The sequence below is a fragment of the Schistocerca cancellata genome, chromosome 6 (genome assembly GCF_023864275.1).
Source record: "Schistocerca cancellata isolate TAMUIC-IGC-003103 chromosome 6, iqSchCanc2.1, whole genome shotgun sequence".
In the NCBI taxonomy this organism is placed as follows: Eukaryota; Metazoa; Arthropoda; class Insecta; order Orthoptera; family Acrididae; genus Schistocerca; species Schistocerca cancellata.
Window position 1 is genome coordinate 242,181,005 of NC_064631.1, and position 19,789 is coordinate 242,200,793.

A 19,789-nucleotide genomic window follows, 5' to 3' on the forward strand; every position below is an offset into this window, starting at 1 on the left:
ACACACACACACACACACACACACACACACACACTGAAAACTCGGCCTTGTAAAACTGCCTGAAGAAAACAGGGCAGGCGCTCACAGAAGCCCCATGTGTAAAGAGTACAGAGGATACAAGTTCTCCAGCAGGTGTCGTAGGCCACAGTCTGTGATTTCCGTATAAAATCATTCATGACTTGGGTGGACAAAGTATCGGAATGGTCAAATGCAGAACACCGCACTTATAAATCCACATAGTGCATTTGTTAGTAAATCTTGAGACTCAACCCACCACATAGCCGGGCATTAATCTTATGTTCCATCACCTTGCAGACACAGCTGGTAAGAGAGATGGAGCAGTAGCTAGACTGGTTGGTTTAGAAGAGGGGGAATGGGACCAAACTACGAGGTCACCAGTCCCTTGTTCCTAATAAAACAACGTCAAAAGTGTGAGAATAAAACAGACGAGACATACAACACAAAACGGAAAGAAAGGAAAGATCACAAGAATGAAGGAAAGGCAACAAACACTGAAAGGAACAAAAGAGGACAAGAAAACAACAGAGACGCAAAAAACAGTTAGAAGAGAGTAAAACCAAGAAGCAGATTACAATGGCTGGCCGACCATGAAAATAAAGAGGAAAAGCCAGCCACCATCACTAGGGTGGAGGACACACAGGGATCAAATGATAAAACCCATCCTCATGGATGAAATGTAAAACCAAATCAGCCAATGAAGAGTTGTCTGCTAAAATCAATGATTACGAGTCCGGCAACCCGAGATGAAGTTGCAGGGCAGCCAAAGAAGGACAGAGCAGAAGAATATGGGCCACTGTCAACCACGCTCCGCACCGACACTGAGGTGGGTCTTCACGGCGCAGGAGGTAGCCGTGCGTTGCCCAGGCTTGGCCAATGTGGAGCCGGCAGAGAACTATGGAGTCCCTGCAAGAGGCCCTCATTGAGGACTTCCATACATTCGCGGTCCTCTTAATGGCTCGCAGTTTGTTGTGCATACTGAGATTTGCCATTCCATCTCCCAAAGCTGAAAAACCTTGTAGCGTAATAACGAATGCAGGTCAGCTGTGGGGATGCCCATCTCCAGAAGTGGTTTCCGTGTAGCCTGTTTGGCCAGCCTGTCAGCAAGTTCATTTCCTGGCATTTAGACGTGACCAGGGGTCCAGATGAACACCACTGAACGACTGGACCATTCCAGGGCATAGATGGACTCCTGGATGGACACTACCAATGAATGACGAGGGTAGCACTTGTTGATAGTTTTCAGGCTGCTCAAGGAGTCAGTTCATAAAAGAAAAGACTCCCAAGGGCATGAACGGAGATACTGAAGTACACGAGAAATTGCCACCAGTTCTGCAGTGATGCAACCATCGAGTAAGGAATGCTGTTCAATATGGTCGCCGTGAATGTGTGCAAAGCCTATGTGACCATCAGCCACCCAGCCATTGGTGTACAACACTTCAGAGCCCAGCAGCACGTCAAGAATCGAGAGGAAGTGACAGCAGAGAGCCGCAAGGTTAACGAGTACTTAGGGCCACATGACAGGTCCAGACGAAGTTGCAGCCGAGGCATACACCATGGAGGTGTATGTGAACGGACCTCAAGTAGAGGTGGTAAAGGGAAGGACTCCAGTTTGGAGAGAAGGGACCGCATGCGAACCGCAATCGTTAGCCCTGACCTGGGCCGCCATTGTGGGAGATGGACTGCCGCGGGCGGTGAAAGGAGACGGTAATTCAGATGCTCAGGAGAACTACGAATGTGTGCAAGGTAACTGGCAACTGCAATGGAGGGATCCCAACCTCCACCAGTACACTGGTCACCCGACTCCTACTAAAAGCTCCTGTCGCTAGTCAAACCTCACAGTGGTGCACAGGGTCGAGTAAATGCAATGCTGAGGGCACTGCCGAACCATAAACTACACTCCCATAGTCAATTCGGGATTGGACAAGGGCTCTATAGATCTGCAGCAGCGTAGAACGCTGTGCACCCCAATTGGTGTTGCTCAGGCAACGGATGGCATTGATATGCTGCCAGCACTTCTGCTTAAGCTGACAAAGATTAGGAAGCCAAGTCAATCGAGCATTGAAAACCAGTGCTAAGAATCGTTATGTCTCCACGACAGTTAGTGGATTGTCATGAACGTAAAGTTTTGGGTCCGGATGAACGGTACAACACTGACAGAAGTGCATGACACACGACTTTGCAGCTGAAAACTGGAAGCCATGGGCTTGAGCCTATGACTGCGCCTTGTGGATGCCTCCTTGTAGGCGACGCTCAGCAACACCAGTACTGGAGCAGCAATACAAAATGCAGAAGTCATCTGCACACAGAGAAGGTGAGACGGAGGGCCCAACAGCTGCTGCTAGACCGTTAATGGCTACTAAAAATTGAGAGACACTCAGTACAGAGCCCTGTGGGACTCCATTCTCCTGGATATGGAGCGACAGGAAGTTTTGGATCAAAATCGGGAACGTGCCCCGGAGGCCACCACAACGGGCTGACTACCGTGCTGGATATCAAGTGCAAAGAATTCCATGGTCATTGTCGACGCAGAAAGCGATATTGCATGGTGGAAAATGCTCCCAGGAAGGTGTCCTCGCCCAAGAGATGGAGAATGAGCGGGATTGAAATGTGACGACGAGAAAGTGGGCTAAAGATCTCACTGCACCATGGAAGGCGCCCTTCCCCAATTGCCTTGCTCTTTGGGAAAATTTTGAAGAATGGAGGTCAAACCATACAGGGGACCATCACATAAAGGCCGAAAGGTACGAGACTCCTTTTAGTTGCCTCTTACGACAGGCAGGAATACCTCATGCCTATTCTAACCCCCTGACTCACAGTGGGTAGGTAGCTAGAAAGAAGGTTTTTGTTCTTACCGGACTTAGGTATGGGTATGACTGTGGCTTCATGCCAGCATCCAGGAAATGTGCCCTCTGCCCAGATGCAGTTGTGTGTGTTAAGCAGAAAGTGCTTGCCCGCAAGAGAAAGGTGCTGCAACATCTGAATGTGGATGGCAACTGGGATTGGGACGGAGGATCGGGATGAACTGAGAGCATGATCTAGTTCCCTCATAGTAAAGGCGCCATTGTAGCACTCACGATTTGGAGAAGAGAAGGGTATCGCCCAAGTCTCCTCCGCTTGTTTCTGATAGAGGAAAGCAGGGTGACAGTGGGAAGAGCTCAAAACTTCCGCAAAAAGGCAGCCCAAGGTGTTGAAGATAGCAACAGGGTCCACGATGACATCATCAGCGACTATCAGGCTGGAAATTGGGGAATGGATATTGGTTCCAGAGAGCCTTCAGAGGTTGGCCCACAGAACAAAGGAAGGTGTGGAACTGTTAAAAGAACTTGTGAAAAATTCAGCAAGCTCTTTAGCTATCCCGAAGAACGCGACGACACTTTGCACGCATCTGTTTATAATTAATGCAGTTTGCCAGTGTAGGGTGGCGGTTAAAAAATGTGGAGAGCACATTTATGTGCACAAATTGCTTCGCGGCATGCCTCAGTCCACCAAGAGACTGGGACACGACGTGGTGGAGAGGAAGTGCGGAGGATGGACACTTCTGCAGCAGTAAGGATAACATTTGTGAGATATTAGACCAGGTCATCACAACCGGGGAAATGTTCTCCCAACGTCACCAGGGAGGAGTAAAGCTGCCAGTCAGCCCTAGAAAGCTGCAATTTAGGCGTGTACATGGATGGGATAGGGTCAGTAAACAGATTGCACATGGGAAATGGTCACTCGAGTAGGTGTCAGAGAGAATGGACCACTCAAGACAATAGGCAAGCTGGGCAGTGGAGAAGGCTAGGGCCAAATGGGAATAGGTGTGCAAGGAGTTGGAAAGGAAAGTGGGGGCTCCAGTGTTAAGGTAGAAGAGGTTAAGTTGGTTAAGAAGGTCAGCCAAGAGGGCACCTCTATGACAGGTCCTGGGAAAACCCCAAAGGGGATGATGTGCATTAAAGTCACTGAGTAGCAAAAATGGGGCAGGTAGCTGCCCAGTAAGTAGAAGGAAGCCTGCCCTGGTGACAGTGAATGACGGAGGGACATATACAGTATAGAGGGGAAAAAGTCAGGTGGGGAAGGGAAGGGTGAATTGCCACATCTTAAAGATTGGTAGTCAGCTAGATGGGTTGACTATGAATGTCATCCCGTATGAGAAGCATGATGCCCCCATGAGAGGGAATGCCGACATCAGGGGGAAGGTCAAAACGAATCGCTAAGAAATGTGAAAGCTCAAAGCGGTTGTGAGGGCAAAATTTCGTTTCCTGGAGACTGAGTACAAGGGACCGCTGCGATGCTAAAAGCAGCTGTAAATCCTCTTTGTGGGACCAAAGGCCGCGAACGTTCCATTGGAGGAGAGTGATGATGAAGAGACGTGGGAGTGTCCCCTCGGCGGCTGCCGAGTGCCAGCTGGCGAAGAGGTGCTACTACAGGGCACAGAAGCAGAAGGATCATGCTTCATTGGGTCCACAGAAGCATCAGCTTGCTTGTGTGGTCCAACGCCAAAAAACGGTTGTTGGTGCGCACCGACGACACGGAAGCTGGCCGGGCTAAGGTATCATGTGCCGACACCATCGAAGATGATCTTCGAAGTGACAAAGGAGTAGACCGTTTGCCTTTGGAGGGTTTCTTTGAGCCTTTCCAGTTAGATGAAGACTCAGGTGGTGTTTGGCTGGAGGGACGGAAGAAGTCTTCACAGGAGTACTACTCCTGTCCTTTCCGGGCAACCGGTTGTGTAGCTGGTGGTTTCGCCCCTTGAAACGAGAGATTGACGACTTGTTGCACAGCGGGATGGGGGGATGACGTTGCTACCTTGACATTGGGTGATTTCATGACGTCAGAGCTGAATTTGAGGTCGCATGTCTGCGTGGCCATGTCATTCATGGAGCGAAGTGTAACAAAAACAGAACTATAGGTACCAGACAGAAGAACACTAGTTCGCAACTAGCCAGTAACTTGTGAGCAACTGGATAAGGCACCTTTTCCTTTACCCGGATCTCTTTAACAGCCCACTCATCAAGATAGACTGGACACTCTTGCGAGGAGGTGGCATGGCTGCCATTGTAGTTTATACTATGGGGAGAAGAGGGTGGACAATCACTCTCGAGCACATCCCTACCACAGGTGACACACACACACACACACACACACACACACACACACACACACACACACACACAAACGTGATGCACTGAAGGGTGAATGAAAAATACTAACACCAGCACTTATTTTAGGGTGGTAACTTACTTCGAGGTGATAATTAAAACTTTAAGATTACCCGTCATACCAGTGAAAATTATTTAACAGAGCACAAACTTTAGATAACGACTAGCTGTGTATTGTTACCAAACCACATGAAATTTTGAATATAGGAGTCAATATGAGCCAGCTGCAAATGAATCAGGGAATTCTTAGGTGGGGGGGGGGGGGGGGTAAGAAAAAAGAAAAAAAAATTAATGAAAACAGATTAAAATGAAGAAGCAATACAAGTCTACCATGAGTGAGAAATGTATTTATGCAAGCACGTGAAAGTGAGTGTAGAGAGTATGCTTCCCAAGTATTTAAGAACACTAATAAATTATCAAAATTATGTTCATGGTCAGATATGTGCATAGAGTTATAGGACTGTGGTCAATCAATCTCTTTTGTGCACAATACTATTTACAATTATTACCAACTAATCAATTAAGATTTTGCCACTGGCTTCACTCACTCAAGCCTGGCCCAGTTTTTCTTCTCCTTCAACACACAGTAACAGCAGAATAAAGTGGTACAACTTTGGGAGCAGCACAAACTCAATTGCTGATTTTTCATCTAAGCTGACTGAAGGAATGAAGTACTGTAGTTACCCACTAGACGGCCCAGAAATGGAGTATGATGAAACAATCTTAGGCACCTCAACACCGGTTTGGGTCTCTATTATTAAACAATCCATGGAAATACACATGGCAGAAAACTGAATAACCATGACAGCAGCTAACAGCTGGATAATGCACGGAATCTCATAATCTCCATGATTTCCTCAAATCGAAAATGACAGTGCGCCAACAGTTGTGGTTATTGGCAATACCGAGAGTAGCAGAGTTCCGCACTTCCAGCAGTGAGGGTGCTGCTGCCGCCAGGTAGTGTAGCCTATTAGTCAACTTTATTTTGACACTTGGGCTGACCATTCACCGTGCAATACATATTGAAGAGGAGAGGATGTCTTTGCCAGTCTTCTACTCCCCATACCCTAAGGGGCAGGAATCCTACCTTTTCAGGTTTACACCGTTGCTGACCTAAAAAAAAAATCAATAGTGTAGTAGATTAGTAGGAGTTTTAGTGTCATTGTTGGAGCTCTTAATTCATTTGTTGTGCCATGTTTCAAGTGTTTTCTGCAAATAAATTTTTTTAGCATTAGTTAATCTAGTGTAGAAATTTATAGGTCTACCAGTGCTGAGTACTTGTCCAATTTTAAGCTTTGTGGATGTTAAAACTCCAAGGTATGTGATACACTAAGCTGTTTCTTGTATCATATGCATCTTTATTCTATTTACTGTGCCACTCATTACAATAATGAAGAGAAATCCTGAGAAACAGGTCCCTGATGCATGGTATTTTGAACTTCAAATGAATCTGATGTCTCATATCCTCCTCCTAATGACCCTTGAGCAGCACTGTATACCTTTATTTCTTTCCTTATTCTGTATTTATTTTCTCCATAGTGGTTAAAAAAATTCTGTATCTGCTACACTAATTTTCTCCATACACTTTTGCATGACCAGGTAGAGAGCAGCCAGTATCTGGCAGAAAAAGCAATACAGTAAAAGCCACCATGAATCCAGATAGCAGCAGACTGTTACCAGACACTATACATATTACAAATTACCCTGGCCACGTTTTTCTTTCTGTATGTGAAGGCTTCTCAGGAACTACTGTAGTGATGTTGATACATTGTACACTAATAGATAAAACAGAGGAGGTTTATGTAAATCACTACATACTATAAACAAGTCGTCCAGCCATAGATATTTACTGCGAAGCTAGAGCAGGTCATTAGTATTTTATAATCAAAGCAAATTTCAAAATGTGTCTGAAACAAGTTAGTAACACAATCATACAGAAACCAGAAAGCTCAACATCAGTATTTTCTTGGAGTAATTTGAATGGAAGCTACTAGACTAACACGTACCTGGTAAAGTTGCAATAACTGACATTTCAAGATCTGTACTGATGTCTTGCACCTTTCTTTGCTTTTCTACGAAATCATTTAACTCGATGTTTTGTTCGACCAACTCTTTGATTCTTTCTTCTGCTGTTCGTAAATCCTCCTCCATTTTGTGAAGTGTGCTTTCATATTCGTCAACTTTCTTTTTAAAATTTGTTGAACACTGTTCTGCATGTTTTGCCTGGAAAAAATAGGTTCAGAAGAATTTCTTCTTTTGAGCAAGGAGCAATTCAGTGAAATAAATAATAAAAGAATAACATTACGACAAGGACACCTAATGGCAGCAGCAACAAAGCTACAAGAAACAATTTTTTTCTAGTCCAAAGCCAACCTTACATGAGAAGGCAGGCAAATCAACATTAATAACTTGTTAATGCAATGTAAACCACGTGCTATAAAATTAACTTGAGAAAAGACTGAACAACAATAAATGGATTTCAGGTAATTCAGTTTTTGTACAAACCATAATTCACTAATAATACAGTTTTTATTGACATCATGTATCTTATCATATTTGCTGAGAATATGTAAAACAATGTTTTTTGTTCACACTATGTTGACACCAAATTATAAGTCCTCATTCAGTTTTGCAATGCCAAATGACAATGCAAACACCAGCTCTCAAACGTTCCACAAGCAAAGGCTGCAAACTTTACTGTTCACAGACCTTTTATATACCTACACTAAACTCTCACTAATCTGGCCTCTAGTCACTCAAGGAGAAATGACATTTACAACTATGAATTATCGTGTGCAACGATGTAATTAATTACAATGTTTGAACGATGCTACACATATTTGAAATTTTGGCTTTTTTACAGGTCAATGTCATGGTTTCTAAAAGGAACGCATTACAACAGACCTTAAGCAAAAACTTTAAATTTATATAAATTAAACTTAGGTTCTTCACAGAAAGCCATCACTGCTGAGTACGATGTTGGACAAGCAACTATTTACGATATCAAAAACAAATAAGTTGTCATTAGATGGTATTCAACCCAAATGGAAAACAAAAGGTTATGTGAGAGAGTCAGAATGAAGAACTGGACATAGTTATTTTTAGACAGGTCATAAAACAATGCTACACAGGAATTCCCACCTGTAGTCCAATAAGAAAGGAAAGAGCAGTTGTATTTGACAAACAATTTAGCACCCGTAACTTGTTTGCAGCACATGAGGGTTGGTCATCAAACCAGAAGAAATGACATAAGATACGGTAGGCGACGGTCAACAGGTAAAGCCACTCATCTAATGAAAAAGATGCAGATGAGTTTGGAAAGAAGAAGATAATAGACTAAGGAGATAATAGACTAAGGAGATAATAGACTAAGAAGATTTAACTGCCGATGCCCTGTGCAATGTCGATGAAACTGACCTGTTTTACAATATGTTTTCTTCAAAAACATTAGCTCCCAAAAACTGAGAAACAAGCTTGTGGTGGTAGTGGGAGGGTGGGGTGACAACACATAGCATTAATAGCATGTTTTAATGTAAATGGAAATCAAACTACTGCTCATGGTGAATGGGAAATAAAAAATCCACATTTTTTTCAACACAGTGTCAGAAATACACTAACTGTGCAATACTGTATTCAGAAGAAAGAACGAATGAACAGAAAAACATTCACTCAGTGGTTCCACAGAACAGTTGTACCAGCCATGAGGAAAGAGCTGAAAAAGAAAGCTTTCACTGAAAGCTACACTTTAACTGATAATGCTTCCAGTCATCCTTCTGATGTGACTGAAATCAGATGGTATACAAGCACTCTTTCTTTCATCCAATGTGACAGCTCTGGAACAGCCCATGGACTAGAGAACTTTGGAATCATTCATTATCAACATTAGCTTTTTGTCTCCTTTCTGAACTAATGTGGAAAATGACAACGGAGGTTATGCTGCAGCTGTTGAAAGCAGTATACTTAGTGATTTTTTCAAATAGCAGAAGCACGAGAAGGGCTGGAGAAGACTGTGGCATCCATTCATGCAGAACTGGAGCCAGTACAGAGCAACAGCGACGAGCCAGTCAACTCAGAATTGTCACTTGTTGATACTCTGAATACCGACATGTTCCACAGCCTTCTGGGAAGAGGAAAAACTGATGATGTGAAGTGACCGAATAAGGAAAACTGAGGTAGATCAAACTTTAACAGCTTAAAAAATACTCCAAAGTGTGCGGGAAAGTAATTGTGAAGTTGATGAAGAGAACGTAGGAGGAGAGAGCATGAAGATTTATTACGCACATGGTGATGAAGCTGAGAACATCTTCCTAGAGTAAATTATGCAACAAACCAATACAAGCAGTACCAATTGTATTGCTTGTAAAGCAATGGCATGATAAGAAAAGATAGTGCCATTGCTTTTCATTGTGACAACTAAAAATTCAGAATGGATTTTGTAGTGAGTGATACTACTGTATATGGACATACTCAGGAACTAAGTCTTCTATGAAAATGAATGTATCTGGATTTTACAGAGTATAGTCCTGAACATGTTAAACTAAACTTCAGACACACACAATAACTCTGCAACCATATGTGCAAGGAATAGCTGGATTAGTGAGTCTAGTGCCAGTACTTTCAAACTGGACCTGCCTTTTTTTGTGTGGTAGTAAATCTGAAACATTTCCCCACTGTCACATAGTTTTGACCACTCTTCTTCAGAGCTAATACAACATCAATCTGCTCCTAAAATTCATCTATTGGTCTCCCACACTAAACAGTTTATGGAATGGTATACTGAGTTCGAACCTCACTATAAATTCATTTAACTGCCTTCACACATTTATCGTGTCTTTGTCTTTGCACTAATGAAGTCTCCAAAGCTCTCTTCACCTATTCACTAGAATTTTAAACACTTCAGTTATCCCTGCTCTCTCTGATTGTGGAACAAGCTGCATTTCCAGGTGATCTAAGCCTTTAGGGAAGAATATGTCGGAAGTATGGTTGGTTGAATCTAAGTCCAAGGACTGTACTATGGAAAGAATGTTCACATAGTTTTAGTATTTAATTCAGTGTTCAATAAAGAACTGTAATAAAGTAGTCATTAAAAGACAGACAACAGAGTGAAATAACTGGTTGTAGCTCCATTATAAGTTGTATTGAGAAGAATCTTTTTGTATTTCTTGATAGCGACTAGTTTGGGACACCTGTGTCCGTTTTCAAACCATTCTAATAAGAAAATTACAGTTGACATTGTTTCTTTGTAGGATGGTTTCAAAACGGGCTCAGGGTCTGAAACTAGTCACCATCAAGAAATACAAAAAGATACTTCTCAATCCAATTTATAATGAAGCTACAACCATTTATTGTAATTATAAGAATGCTGCATACCTATTTTTCACCTGCAGCATGCTACAGGTTCGTAGGTAACAGGTTATTTGCAAAACACAACATGCAAGAGAAAGTATGGGTTATCTAAACACAGATGATTCTTTGACAAATTTGAAACATCGTCAATACTCAGAATTCAGAATGTTTACTTTCTCTGCATGGACAAGTCAATTGGCTGCACAGAAAAACACAAATTGGCTACACAGTTTAATAATAATATTATGGCTCTGAGTCTCAATTACAATGAATTCATTAACACAGTGCATTGTGACATCCTTAGCAATATGCATTTTAAAAGCAGCTGCTTTTAGTGAAATAATTACAAAACATACGGAAGAATGGGCATATATCATTCACACAACAGCATTTGTGATTTTTTTCTCCAATTTCAAATAAAAATTGGATTCCCCAATGTATTAACCGAAACCATGAGTGGTACTATAATAATGCTAAACATTCCAGTATTAGAAGATGCCATCACATCTTGCCTGTTGTTAAATATTAGTCATTTAATTCATTATCAAATAAATGTTAATTCACTGTAATATTAAATAATGTTCGTGTGCTACTCTTCTTAATATATTGAGTGGTGCACTGTGTAACTGTAAACTTAATTAGAAAGAAACAGCATTAATTAAAAAAAGAAACACAGTCAATAAAAAAACAGAGTTAATAAAAAAGAAACTGTATTAATTTAAAAGAGAAACTGTATTAATTTAAAAGAGAAACTGTATTAATTTAAAAGAGAAACTGTATTAATTTAAAAGAGAAACTGTATTAATTTAAAAGAGAAACTGTATTAATTTAAAAGAGAAACTGTATTAATTTAAAAGAGAAACTGTATTAATTTAAAAGAGAAACTGTATTAATTTAAAAGAGAAACTGTATTAATTTAAAAGAGAAACTGTATTAATTTAAAAGAGAAACTGTATTAATTTAAAAGAGAAACTGTATTAATTTAAAAGAGAAACTGTATTAATTTAAAAGAGAAACTGTATTAATTTAAAAGAGAAACTGTATTAATTTAAAAGAGAAACTGTATTAATTTAAAAGAGAAACTGTATTAATTTAAAAGAGAAACTGTATTAATTTAAAAAAGAGAAACTGTATTAATTTAAAAAAGAGAAACTGTATTAATTTAAAAAAGAGAAACTGTATTAATTTAAAAAAGAGAAACTGTATTAATTTAAAAAAGAGAAACTGTATTAATTTAAAAAAGAGAAACTGTATTAATTTAAAAAAGAGAAACTGTATTAATTTAAAAAAGAGAAACTGTATTAATTTAAAAAAGAGAAACTGTATTAATTAAAAAAAGAGAAACTGTATTAATTAAAAAAAGAGAAACTGTATTAATTAAAAAAAGAAACTGTATTAATTAAAAAAGAAACTGTATTAATTAAAAAAGAAACTGTATTAATTAAAAAAGAAACAGTATTATTTAATGTTAGGCCTAACCGCAAAATTCCCAGCTGTAAAATTTTTGAAGTAAATAACTTTTCTATAAGGTCTCAGATGAGAAATTGTGAAAGAAACCGAGTGCAATAAAAACATAGAAACCTAGGAAAATCACAGCATGTAGTAACAATGTATATATACAAAACTTTGTTTTCAAAATTTTTTAAATAATCTTGTAACTGAAATTTATGTATGCACACGTAATAAAGAGCATTTCTCCAGGTTAATAGAAAGAAAATGAAAGCTGGCTGATGCAGAAACTTCAGCGAAACATGTCTGGGAAATAGAGAAACGATACAATTGTGTTTTGCTCAGGGCAGATCCCACCAAAAACAAATCTAAAAGAAATGGTGGTAGCATTTATACAGCATCATGGGTCAGAGTCTGATACCCTCTAGAGTTTATGTACTGCATGTCAGACAACGACTAACTGCTAAATGAAAATACTGACATAAGGCCCCTGCTGGCATTTAACTATTTTATATTGATTTGCTGGCTCAGATTTAGAGGCAATCATCCATGCACCCACACAGCAGAACACAGGAGTTCCCCCTCAGGGAGTGGGCATCCATATTCAACACCCAGAGGGCCTGCTGTACAGTGGAAAGACGAGTGCTCTTAACATAAACACCGAAAACACATCATGGGTGGTGTGATGTATGGCTTCATGTCACACTGACAAAGTGTAACTTTGACCTCCTCTGAGAGGATATCCCCCCCTCAAATGCCAAAATAAATGTGCTGGTATCGACACAATTGTCCTTACAGCCTTCCTGAACACGTTAAACAAAATACTGCCCTTCTGTTCCAGACTGGCCAAGAGTTCCTCATCAGTTTGAAGAACACAGCCCCTATGCTCCCGAAGTTGTTTTAATCAACATTGAACCCAATCACATGTTACTGAGAGACTCCACTTCGGTAAACTTGTCTTTGATAGTTTGCTCAAAAAATAATCAATGGATAGTGGTGACAGTGTTCCAACAGTCATGGTGAAGACCACGTATTGGATGAGGGTTGTACCCGAAGCTGGCGAGCATGGCCCTCCTCCCAAGATGTAGCCTGGGAAGGTAAAGCCACAGGTTGATAAGAAGCAAAATTGAAAGATCCATTCCCAACTGAAGGGGTGACCACAGAAGAATGACCACATTTTTGAAGCTTAATGTGTTTCATGTGCAAAGCGACCACCCTGTGCTACCCACTCCGATCAGGGATTCTTCTCTGGAGTGTCACACAACCACAGCAAGGGCATTATGGTTCGTTGGTTGGTTTGGGGGATTAAAGGGACCAGACTGCAATGGTCATCAGTCCCTTTTTCCAAAATTGAAAACACCCACACAGAATAAAAACGAATAATGGAGACAACAACAGACGACACATCACAAGAAAGACAGACAGAGTCCAGACAAAAGGAATTAAAATCACACAGTGTGTGACAGTGGTTGGCCGACCATAGAGACAAAAAAGAAGCCAACCACCGAGAGACACATTAAAAACTCAGTCTAAAATCATAGGCCAAAGGCCAGAATCAACACAAAAAAGCATAACAAATGCTCAGATTAAATGATAAAAACCCCCTGCCCGAATAAAATGCAAAACTAAGCCTGCCATGGCAGTGTCATCAGGTAAAAGGGCAGGGAGCGTATCAGGCAGCGCAAACGTCTGCCTGAGCACACTTAAAAGAGGACAGGCCAACAAAATGTGGACCACCGTCAAAGCTGACCCGCATCAACATAGAGGCGGGTCCTTATGCCGCAGTAAACATTTTCATTGCCGGGTATCCCAACATGGCCTGGGGTCCACACAAAGACCACAGAGCAGCCGCAACGGGCAAGAGTATGCAGGGACTCCTGGATAGCCATCACCAGATGAGAACGAGAGAAACACTGGTCGATAGCTCGTAAACCACTCAGGGAGTCGCTACAGATAACAAAGGACTCACCTGAGCAGGAGCGGATATACTCTAGGGCACGAAAGATGGTGACCAGCTCAGCAGTGAAAATGCTGCAGCCAGCCAGAAATGAACGTTGTTCGAAATGGTCCCCTAGTGAGAGCATAACCAACACGACCAGCAACCATCGAACCATCAGTGTAAACAACGCCAGAGCCCTGATATGTGGCAAGGATGGAATGAAAGCAGCGGCAGAAGGCCTCCGGAGGGATTGAGTCCTTCGGGCCCTGTGACAATTCGAGCAGAAGGCAAGGGTGGGGCACACACCACGGGGGTGTACGCAGAGGGGCCCGGAAAGGAAGTGGAAGAGGGTAAACCCCAAGCCCGCAGAGAAGCTTTCTGATGCGGACCGCTATCGTACAACCCGACCGGGGCCAACGTTCCGGGAGATGGACGACTGACTGCAGGAACAGGAGACAATAATTAGGATGCCCGGGCAAGCTACAAACATGCGTAGCATAAGCGGCCAGTAAACGTTGGCGCCGTAAGCCCAGTGGAGGGACGCCTGCCTCCACAAGTATGCTGTCCACAGGGCTGGTCCGTAAAGCACCAGTGGCAAGTCGGATCCCGCTGTGAAGGATTGGGTCCAGCACGCGCAACGCAGATGGGGATGCTGAACCATAAGCCAGGCTCCCATAATCCACATGGGACTGGATTAACGCCCGGTAGAGCCGTAAGAGGGTAGATCGGTCGGCGCCCCAGCTGGTGTGGTTCAAGCATCACAGAGCATTAAGAGGCCGCCAACATATCTGTTTAAGCTGCCAAATATGTGGGAGCCAAGTCAACCAGGCATCAAAAACCACACCCAAAAAACGGTGTGTCTCCACCACAGCAAGAAGTTCGCCGGCAAGATAAAGCCGCGGCTCAGGGTGAACTGTTCGTAGCCGGCAGAAATGCTTAACGCAGGTCTTAGCAGCCGAAAACTGGAAGCCATGCGCTACAGCCCTAGACTGCGCCTTGAGGATAGTGCCCTGCAGCTGACGTTCAACAGCAGCAATGCCAATGGAGCTATAGTAGAGGCAGAAGTCGTCAGCATACAAGGAAGCTGAGACAGACGTTCCCACCGCCACAGCGAGCCCGTTAATTGCAATTAAAAACAGGCAGACACTTAGGACAGGTCCCTGTGGTACCCCGTTCTCGGGAACTCGGGAGGAACTATGGGAGGCTGCGACTTGCACACAGGAGGTACGATGCGACAGAAAATTTTGTAGGAAAATCGGCAGTGGACCCTGAAAGACCCTAACCATGAAGCATAGAGAGTATGTGAGGGTGCCACGTCGTATCGTACACCTTCCGCATGTCGAAAAAGACAGCAACGAGGTGCTGACGGGGGGCAAAGGCCGTACGGATGGCTGACTCCAGGCTCACCAGATTGTCGGCGGCAGAGTGGCCTTTACAGAACCCACCCTGAGACGGAGCCAGAAGGCCCCGAGACTCAAGTACCCAGCTCAACCTCCGGCTCACCATGTGTTCGAGCAACTTGCAAAGAACATTGGTGAGGCTAATGGGGCAGTAGCTGTCCACCTCCAATGGATTCTTGCCAGGTTTCAAAACGGGGATAACAATACTTTCCCGCCATTGCGATGGAAAGTCACCCTCGACCCAGATGCGGTTGTAAAGGTCGAGGTGGTGTCGCTGGCAGTCCACTGAGAGGTGTTTCAGCATCTGACAGTGGATGCGATCTGGCCGGGGAGCTGTATCAGGGCAACCGGCTAGGGCACTGTGGAATTCCCACTCAGTGAATGGGAAATTGTAGGATTCAGGATGGCGCGTGTGAAATGAAAGGCTCCGATGTTCCAACCGCTCTTTAATGGAGCAGAAAGCCAGTGGGTAATTCACAGATGTGGAACTGAGAGCAAAATGGTCTGCTAAGCTGTTGGCAATTATGTCGGAGTCAGTACAAATTGCCCCCATTCAGTGACAGCGCAGGGATGCTGACAGGGGTCCGATAGCCATAGAGGCGTCTAATCTTGGCCCAGACGTGCAATGGAGATACATGGAGGCCAATGGTGGAGACATACCATTCCCAGCACTCCTGCTTGTGTTGGCGAATGATGCGGCGGGCCTGCGCAGGCGACCACCAAGGCACAGTCCTCTGCCGAGAGGACCCAGAAGAACAGGCAACGGCAGATTCTGCGGCAGTAACGATGACGGTGGTGACCGAGTGAACCACCGCATCAATGGCTTCATTAGAAAGAGGCTCAATAGTGGCAATGGAGGAGAACAAGTCCCAGTCAGCCTTATTCATAGCCCATCTGCAAGGGCACCCAGAAGAGTGATGTTGTGGCAGTGACAGAAAGATCGGAAAGTGGTCACTACCCCACAGGTTGTCATGCACACTCCACTGGACAGACAGTAAGAGGCTAGGGCTGCAGATCGAAAGGCCGATGGCGGAGTAAGTGCCATGTGCCACATTGAAATGTGTGAAGGCACCATCATTTAAAATGGAAAGTTCGAGCTGTGCCAATACATGCTCAACGGTGGTGCCTCGACCTGTTGCCACTGACACACCCCACAGAGGGTTATGGGCGTTGAAGTCGCCCAGTAACAGGAAAGGTGGCGGCAATTGGGCTATCAGCGCTGCCAGGACATGCTGTGGGACATCATCATCCGGTGGACGATAGAGACTGCAGACAGTAACAGCTGTGGCGTCCACACCCGAACAGCGACAGCCTCTAAAGGTGTTTGTAGAGGGACAGACTCACTATGAAGAGAGTGAAGGACATAGATGCAGATGCCACCAGACACCCTTTTGTAAGCTGCCCGGTTCTTATAATAACCGCGATAGCCACGGAGGGCGGGGGTTCGCATTGCCGGAAACCAAGTTTCTTGAAGAGCAATGCAGAAGAAAGGGTGAAGGCTGAGAAGCTGTCTGAGCTCAGCAAGATGGTGGAAGAAACAGCCGCAGTTCCACTGGAGGATGATATTGTCCATGGCTGAGAAAGGCGTGAGGGGAATGGGGAGGCAGATTACGCCGCTGGGTCACTTGCTGCCAGATCCAGGTCTTCAGCAGATGCCAGAATCTTGACCTCATCGTCTGACACTGAGCTTGTAGGAAGTGGTGGGACGGGTGCCACCGCAATGTCGGGATTCTTGGGAACCTTTTTCTTCTTCTGCTTGTTGAGTGGGCCTCCGGTGGTTCAGGCTGGGAGGGCTTCACTGGATCAGTCTTAGGGATGGACGACGACCGTGAGTCCCTATGACCAGCGACCCGTGGTTGTTTCAACCACTTGGGGCTGTCCGCTTTTCCGCTGGTCGGAACTTGCAAAGGGAGGTCCCCAAGGGACCCTTTCCAGGCGAGAGGAGCTGAAGAAGCCTTACGCTTCTCCGGCTGGGAAGGGGGAACTGATGTCCCCGATGGCTGGGGGGGGGGGGGGGGGGGGGGGGGGGTGTTGCTCCTGAAGTAGATGGAGCAGGAGCAACAGGGAGTGACGTGCCCCCCACAATCAAGGGGGCTGGTGGAATTTGACAGATCGTAGAGCCAACCACACACGATGACACGGGAGAAGATAGAACCGTTGTTGCAGCAGCGTCATAGGTTGATGTCACTGGCACTGGATGTAGCCTCTCATATTTCTGCTTAGCCTCGGTGTAGGTCAGGCGGTCCAGGGTCTTATATTCCATTATCTTCCGTTCTTTCTGGAATATCCTACAGTCCGGTGAGCAGGGGGAATGGTTTTCTCCGCAGTTAACACAGATGGGAGGCGGGGCACATGGAGTATTGGGATGCGTAGGACGTCCACAATCTCGACACGTGAAGCCGGAAGTACATCGCGATGACATATGCCCAAACTTCCAGCATTTAAAACACCGCATCGTAGGAGGGATATATGGCTTTACATCACAGCGGTAAACCAACACCTTGACCTTTTCGGGTAAGACATTACCCTCGAAGGCCAAGATAAAGGCACCGGTGGCTACCTGATTATCCCTCGGACCCCGATGGACGCGCCGGACAAAGTGAACACCTCGCCGTTCTAGGCTGGCGCGTAGTTCATCGTCGGACTGCAGAAGAAGATCCCTGTGGAAGATAATACTCTGCACCATGTTTAGGCTCTTATGGGGCATGATGCTAACGGAAACATCACCCAACTTGTCACAAGCAAGCAACCTCCGTGACTGGGCAGAGGGTGCTGTTTTGATGAGAACTGAACCAGAGTGCATTTTGGACAAGCCCTCCACCTCCCCGAACTTGTCCTCTATATGCTCCGCAAAAAGCTGAGGTTTCATCGACATTAATGAATCACCATCAACTCACGTACAGGCGAGGTACTGGGGTGAATAATCCCCACTGCCTTCTTTAGCCATATGTTCCTCCCATGGAGTGGCCAGGGAGGGAAATGATCTTGGATCGTATTTCTTGCCGTTGAGGTTAGACCTCGATCGCTTAGAGATTGCTGGTGGAGGCCGACCAGCGAGAGACGATGTACCACGCTTCATTGTGGGTCATCCATCCCAATGCCACCCACTCCGACCAGGGGCTCTCCCCACAGGCGCCACCCAGCCACAGCAAAGACCACCTGGCAGGATGGCCTTTGCTGGGAGTCCTGATGCCCCAGAGGGATAGGCATCTACTCCTTGGCATACGTGGGGGAGTAGCAGCTCAGGCATCAGCAGTGCTATCCCTGTGTAGTCAGGGGGCTACCACCAAGAGGGTACATGACGACCCCACCACAACGGGCTGGCTACCGTGCTGGATGTTGGTTGTCGAATATCCATGTATATCACGAGGGCAAAGATGGAAGTGCACAATGGTGGGAATGTATGCTACTCGGAGCACGCTTCAGCCGATGTGCCCAGAAGCTCGGTGGGAGTCCAACTCCATGACAATAACGAACGTGGCAGATCTTGGGGCAAGATGGATATATATAATGTACCACGTAAGGCGTCCTTCCGCAAATGGGAAATTTTGAAATGTAGTGGATAAACCTCTTAGGGGACCATCACATATAGGCCGAAACATTTGAGACTCCTTTTAGTCGCCTCTTACGACAGGCAGGAATACCGCGGGCCTATTTTTACCCCTGAACCCGCAAGTTGAGATGTTCCAAGATGACAACCAACCACTCCGATGCACACATGGAGATGTAGCAGCTCAGGTATTAGAAGTGTGATCCCAGTGTTGTCAAAGGGCTCAACTAAATGGGTACGTAACGACCCCACCACATGGACTAGTTCGTGCTAGCTATACATCGTTTAAAGGACAATTGCGTTAAGTAAGAGATGGAAGAGCTAGTAAAGCTACACGCCGAAGTCACTACGTAAGGCGTTCTTCCCAGTTGGTTCACACTACAGAGACAAACTTTGGAAGGGGAGATCAAATCCCAAAGGGGGAACAACAATGCTACAATGGAAAGGTGAGGAAGAAAAAGAAGAGGAAAAAAAAACCATAAGAAATACCAAAAACCAGGATAGCTGGACTGATGTACGCAAGGACACCGAGAGACAGGATGGGACAGAGAGGGAGGGCAACGAGGAAGGAAATTCAGCCCAAGAAGGAAGAAAGGTTCCCAATAGCTTGGTTCAATCAGAAAAATTGTAAGTTCTTCACAATTAGAAGCTACTAAAATTACTAATTAGGTGTGTAATCTAACTATTGACAAATACAACACCAATAACACAGCAGAAATATTTTCTTTGGGATAAACTGACCTACACAGATAGTTGTGGAAATGTAACATTGATAGGTAAAGCAACACAAAGACATATAAGGAGATGTACGAGGGTTGCCCAGTAAATAATGCCCCATATTTTTTTTCTCCGAAATAAAAAATATTAGAAATGTGACACTTTAGGTGCGAGTTATTTGAAGTTTCCCGCGTGTGTACGCAAAGTTTCAATTTCCTCCGACAGA

At 44.4% G+C, this 19,789-nt stretch overlaps 1 protein-coding gene across 3 annotated transcripts in view; it reads right to left on the bottom strand.

Annotated features, from left to right (window-relative positions):
* Window positions 1–19,789, bottom strand: part of LOC126190960 (myosin-11-like) — a 216,523-nt gene that overhangs the window by 133,946 nt on the left and 62,788 nt on the right. For all 3 annotated transcript variants that reach the window (XM_049931622.1, XM_049931621.1, XM_049931623.1), the window contains exon 8: window positions 7,169–7,385. In XM_049931622.1, the coding sequence (XP_049787579.1) occupies window positions 7,169–7,385 (217 nt within the window). The remainder of the gene's footprint in view (window positions 1–7,168; window positions 7,386–19,789) is intronic.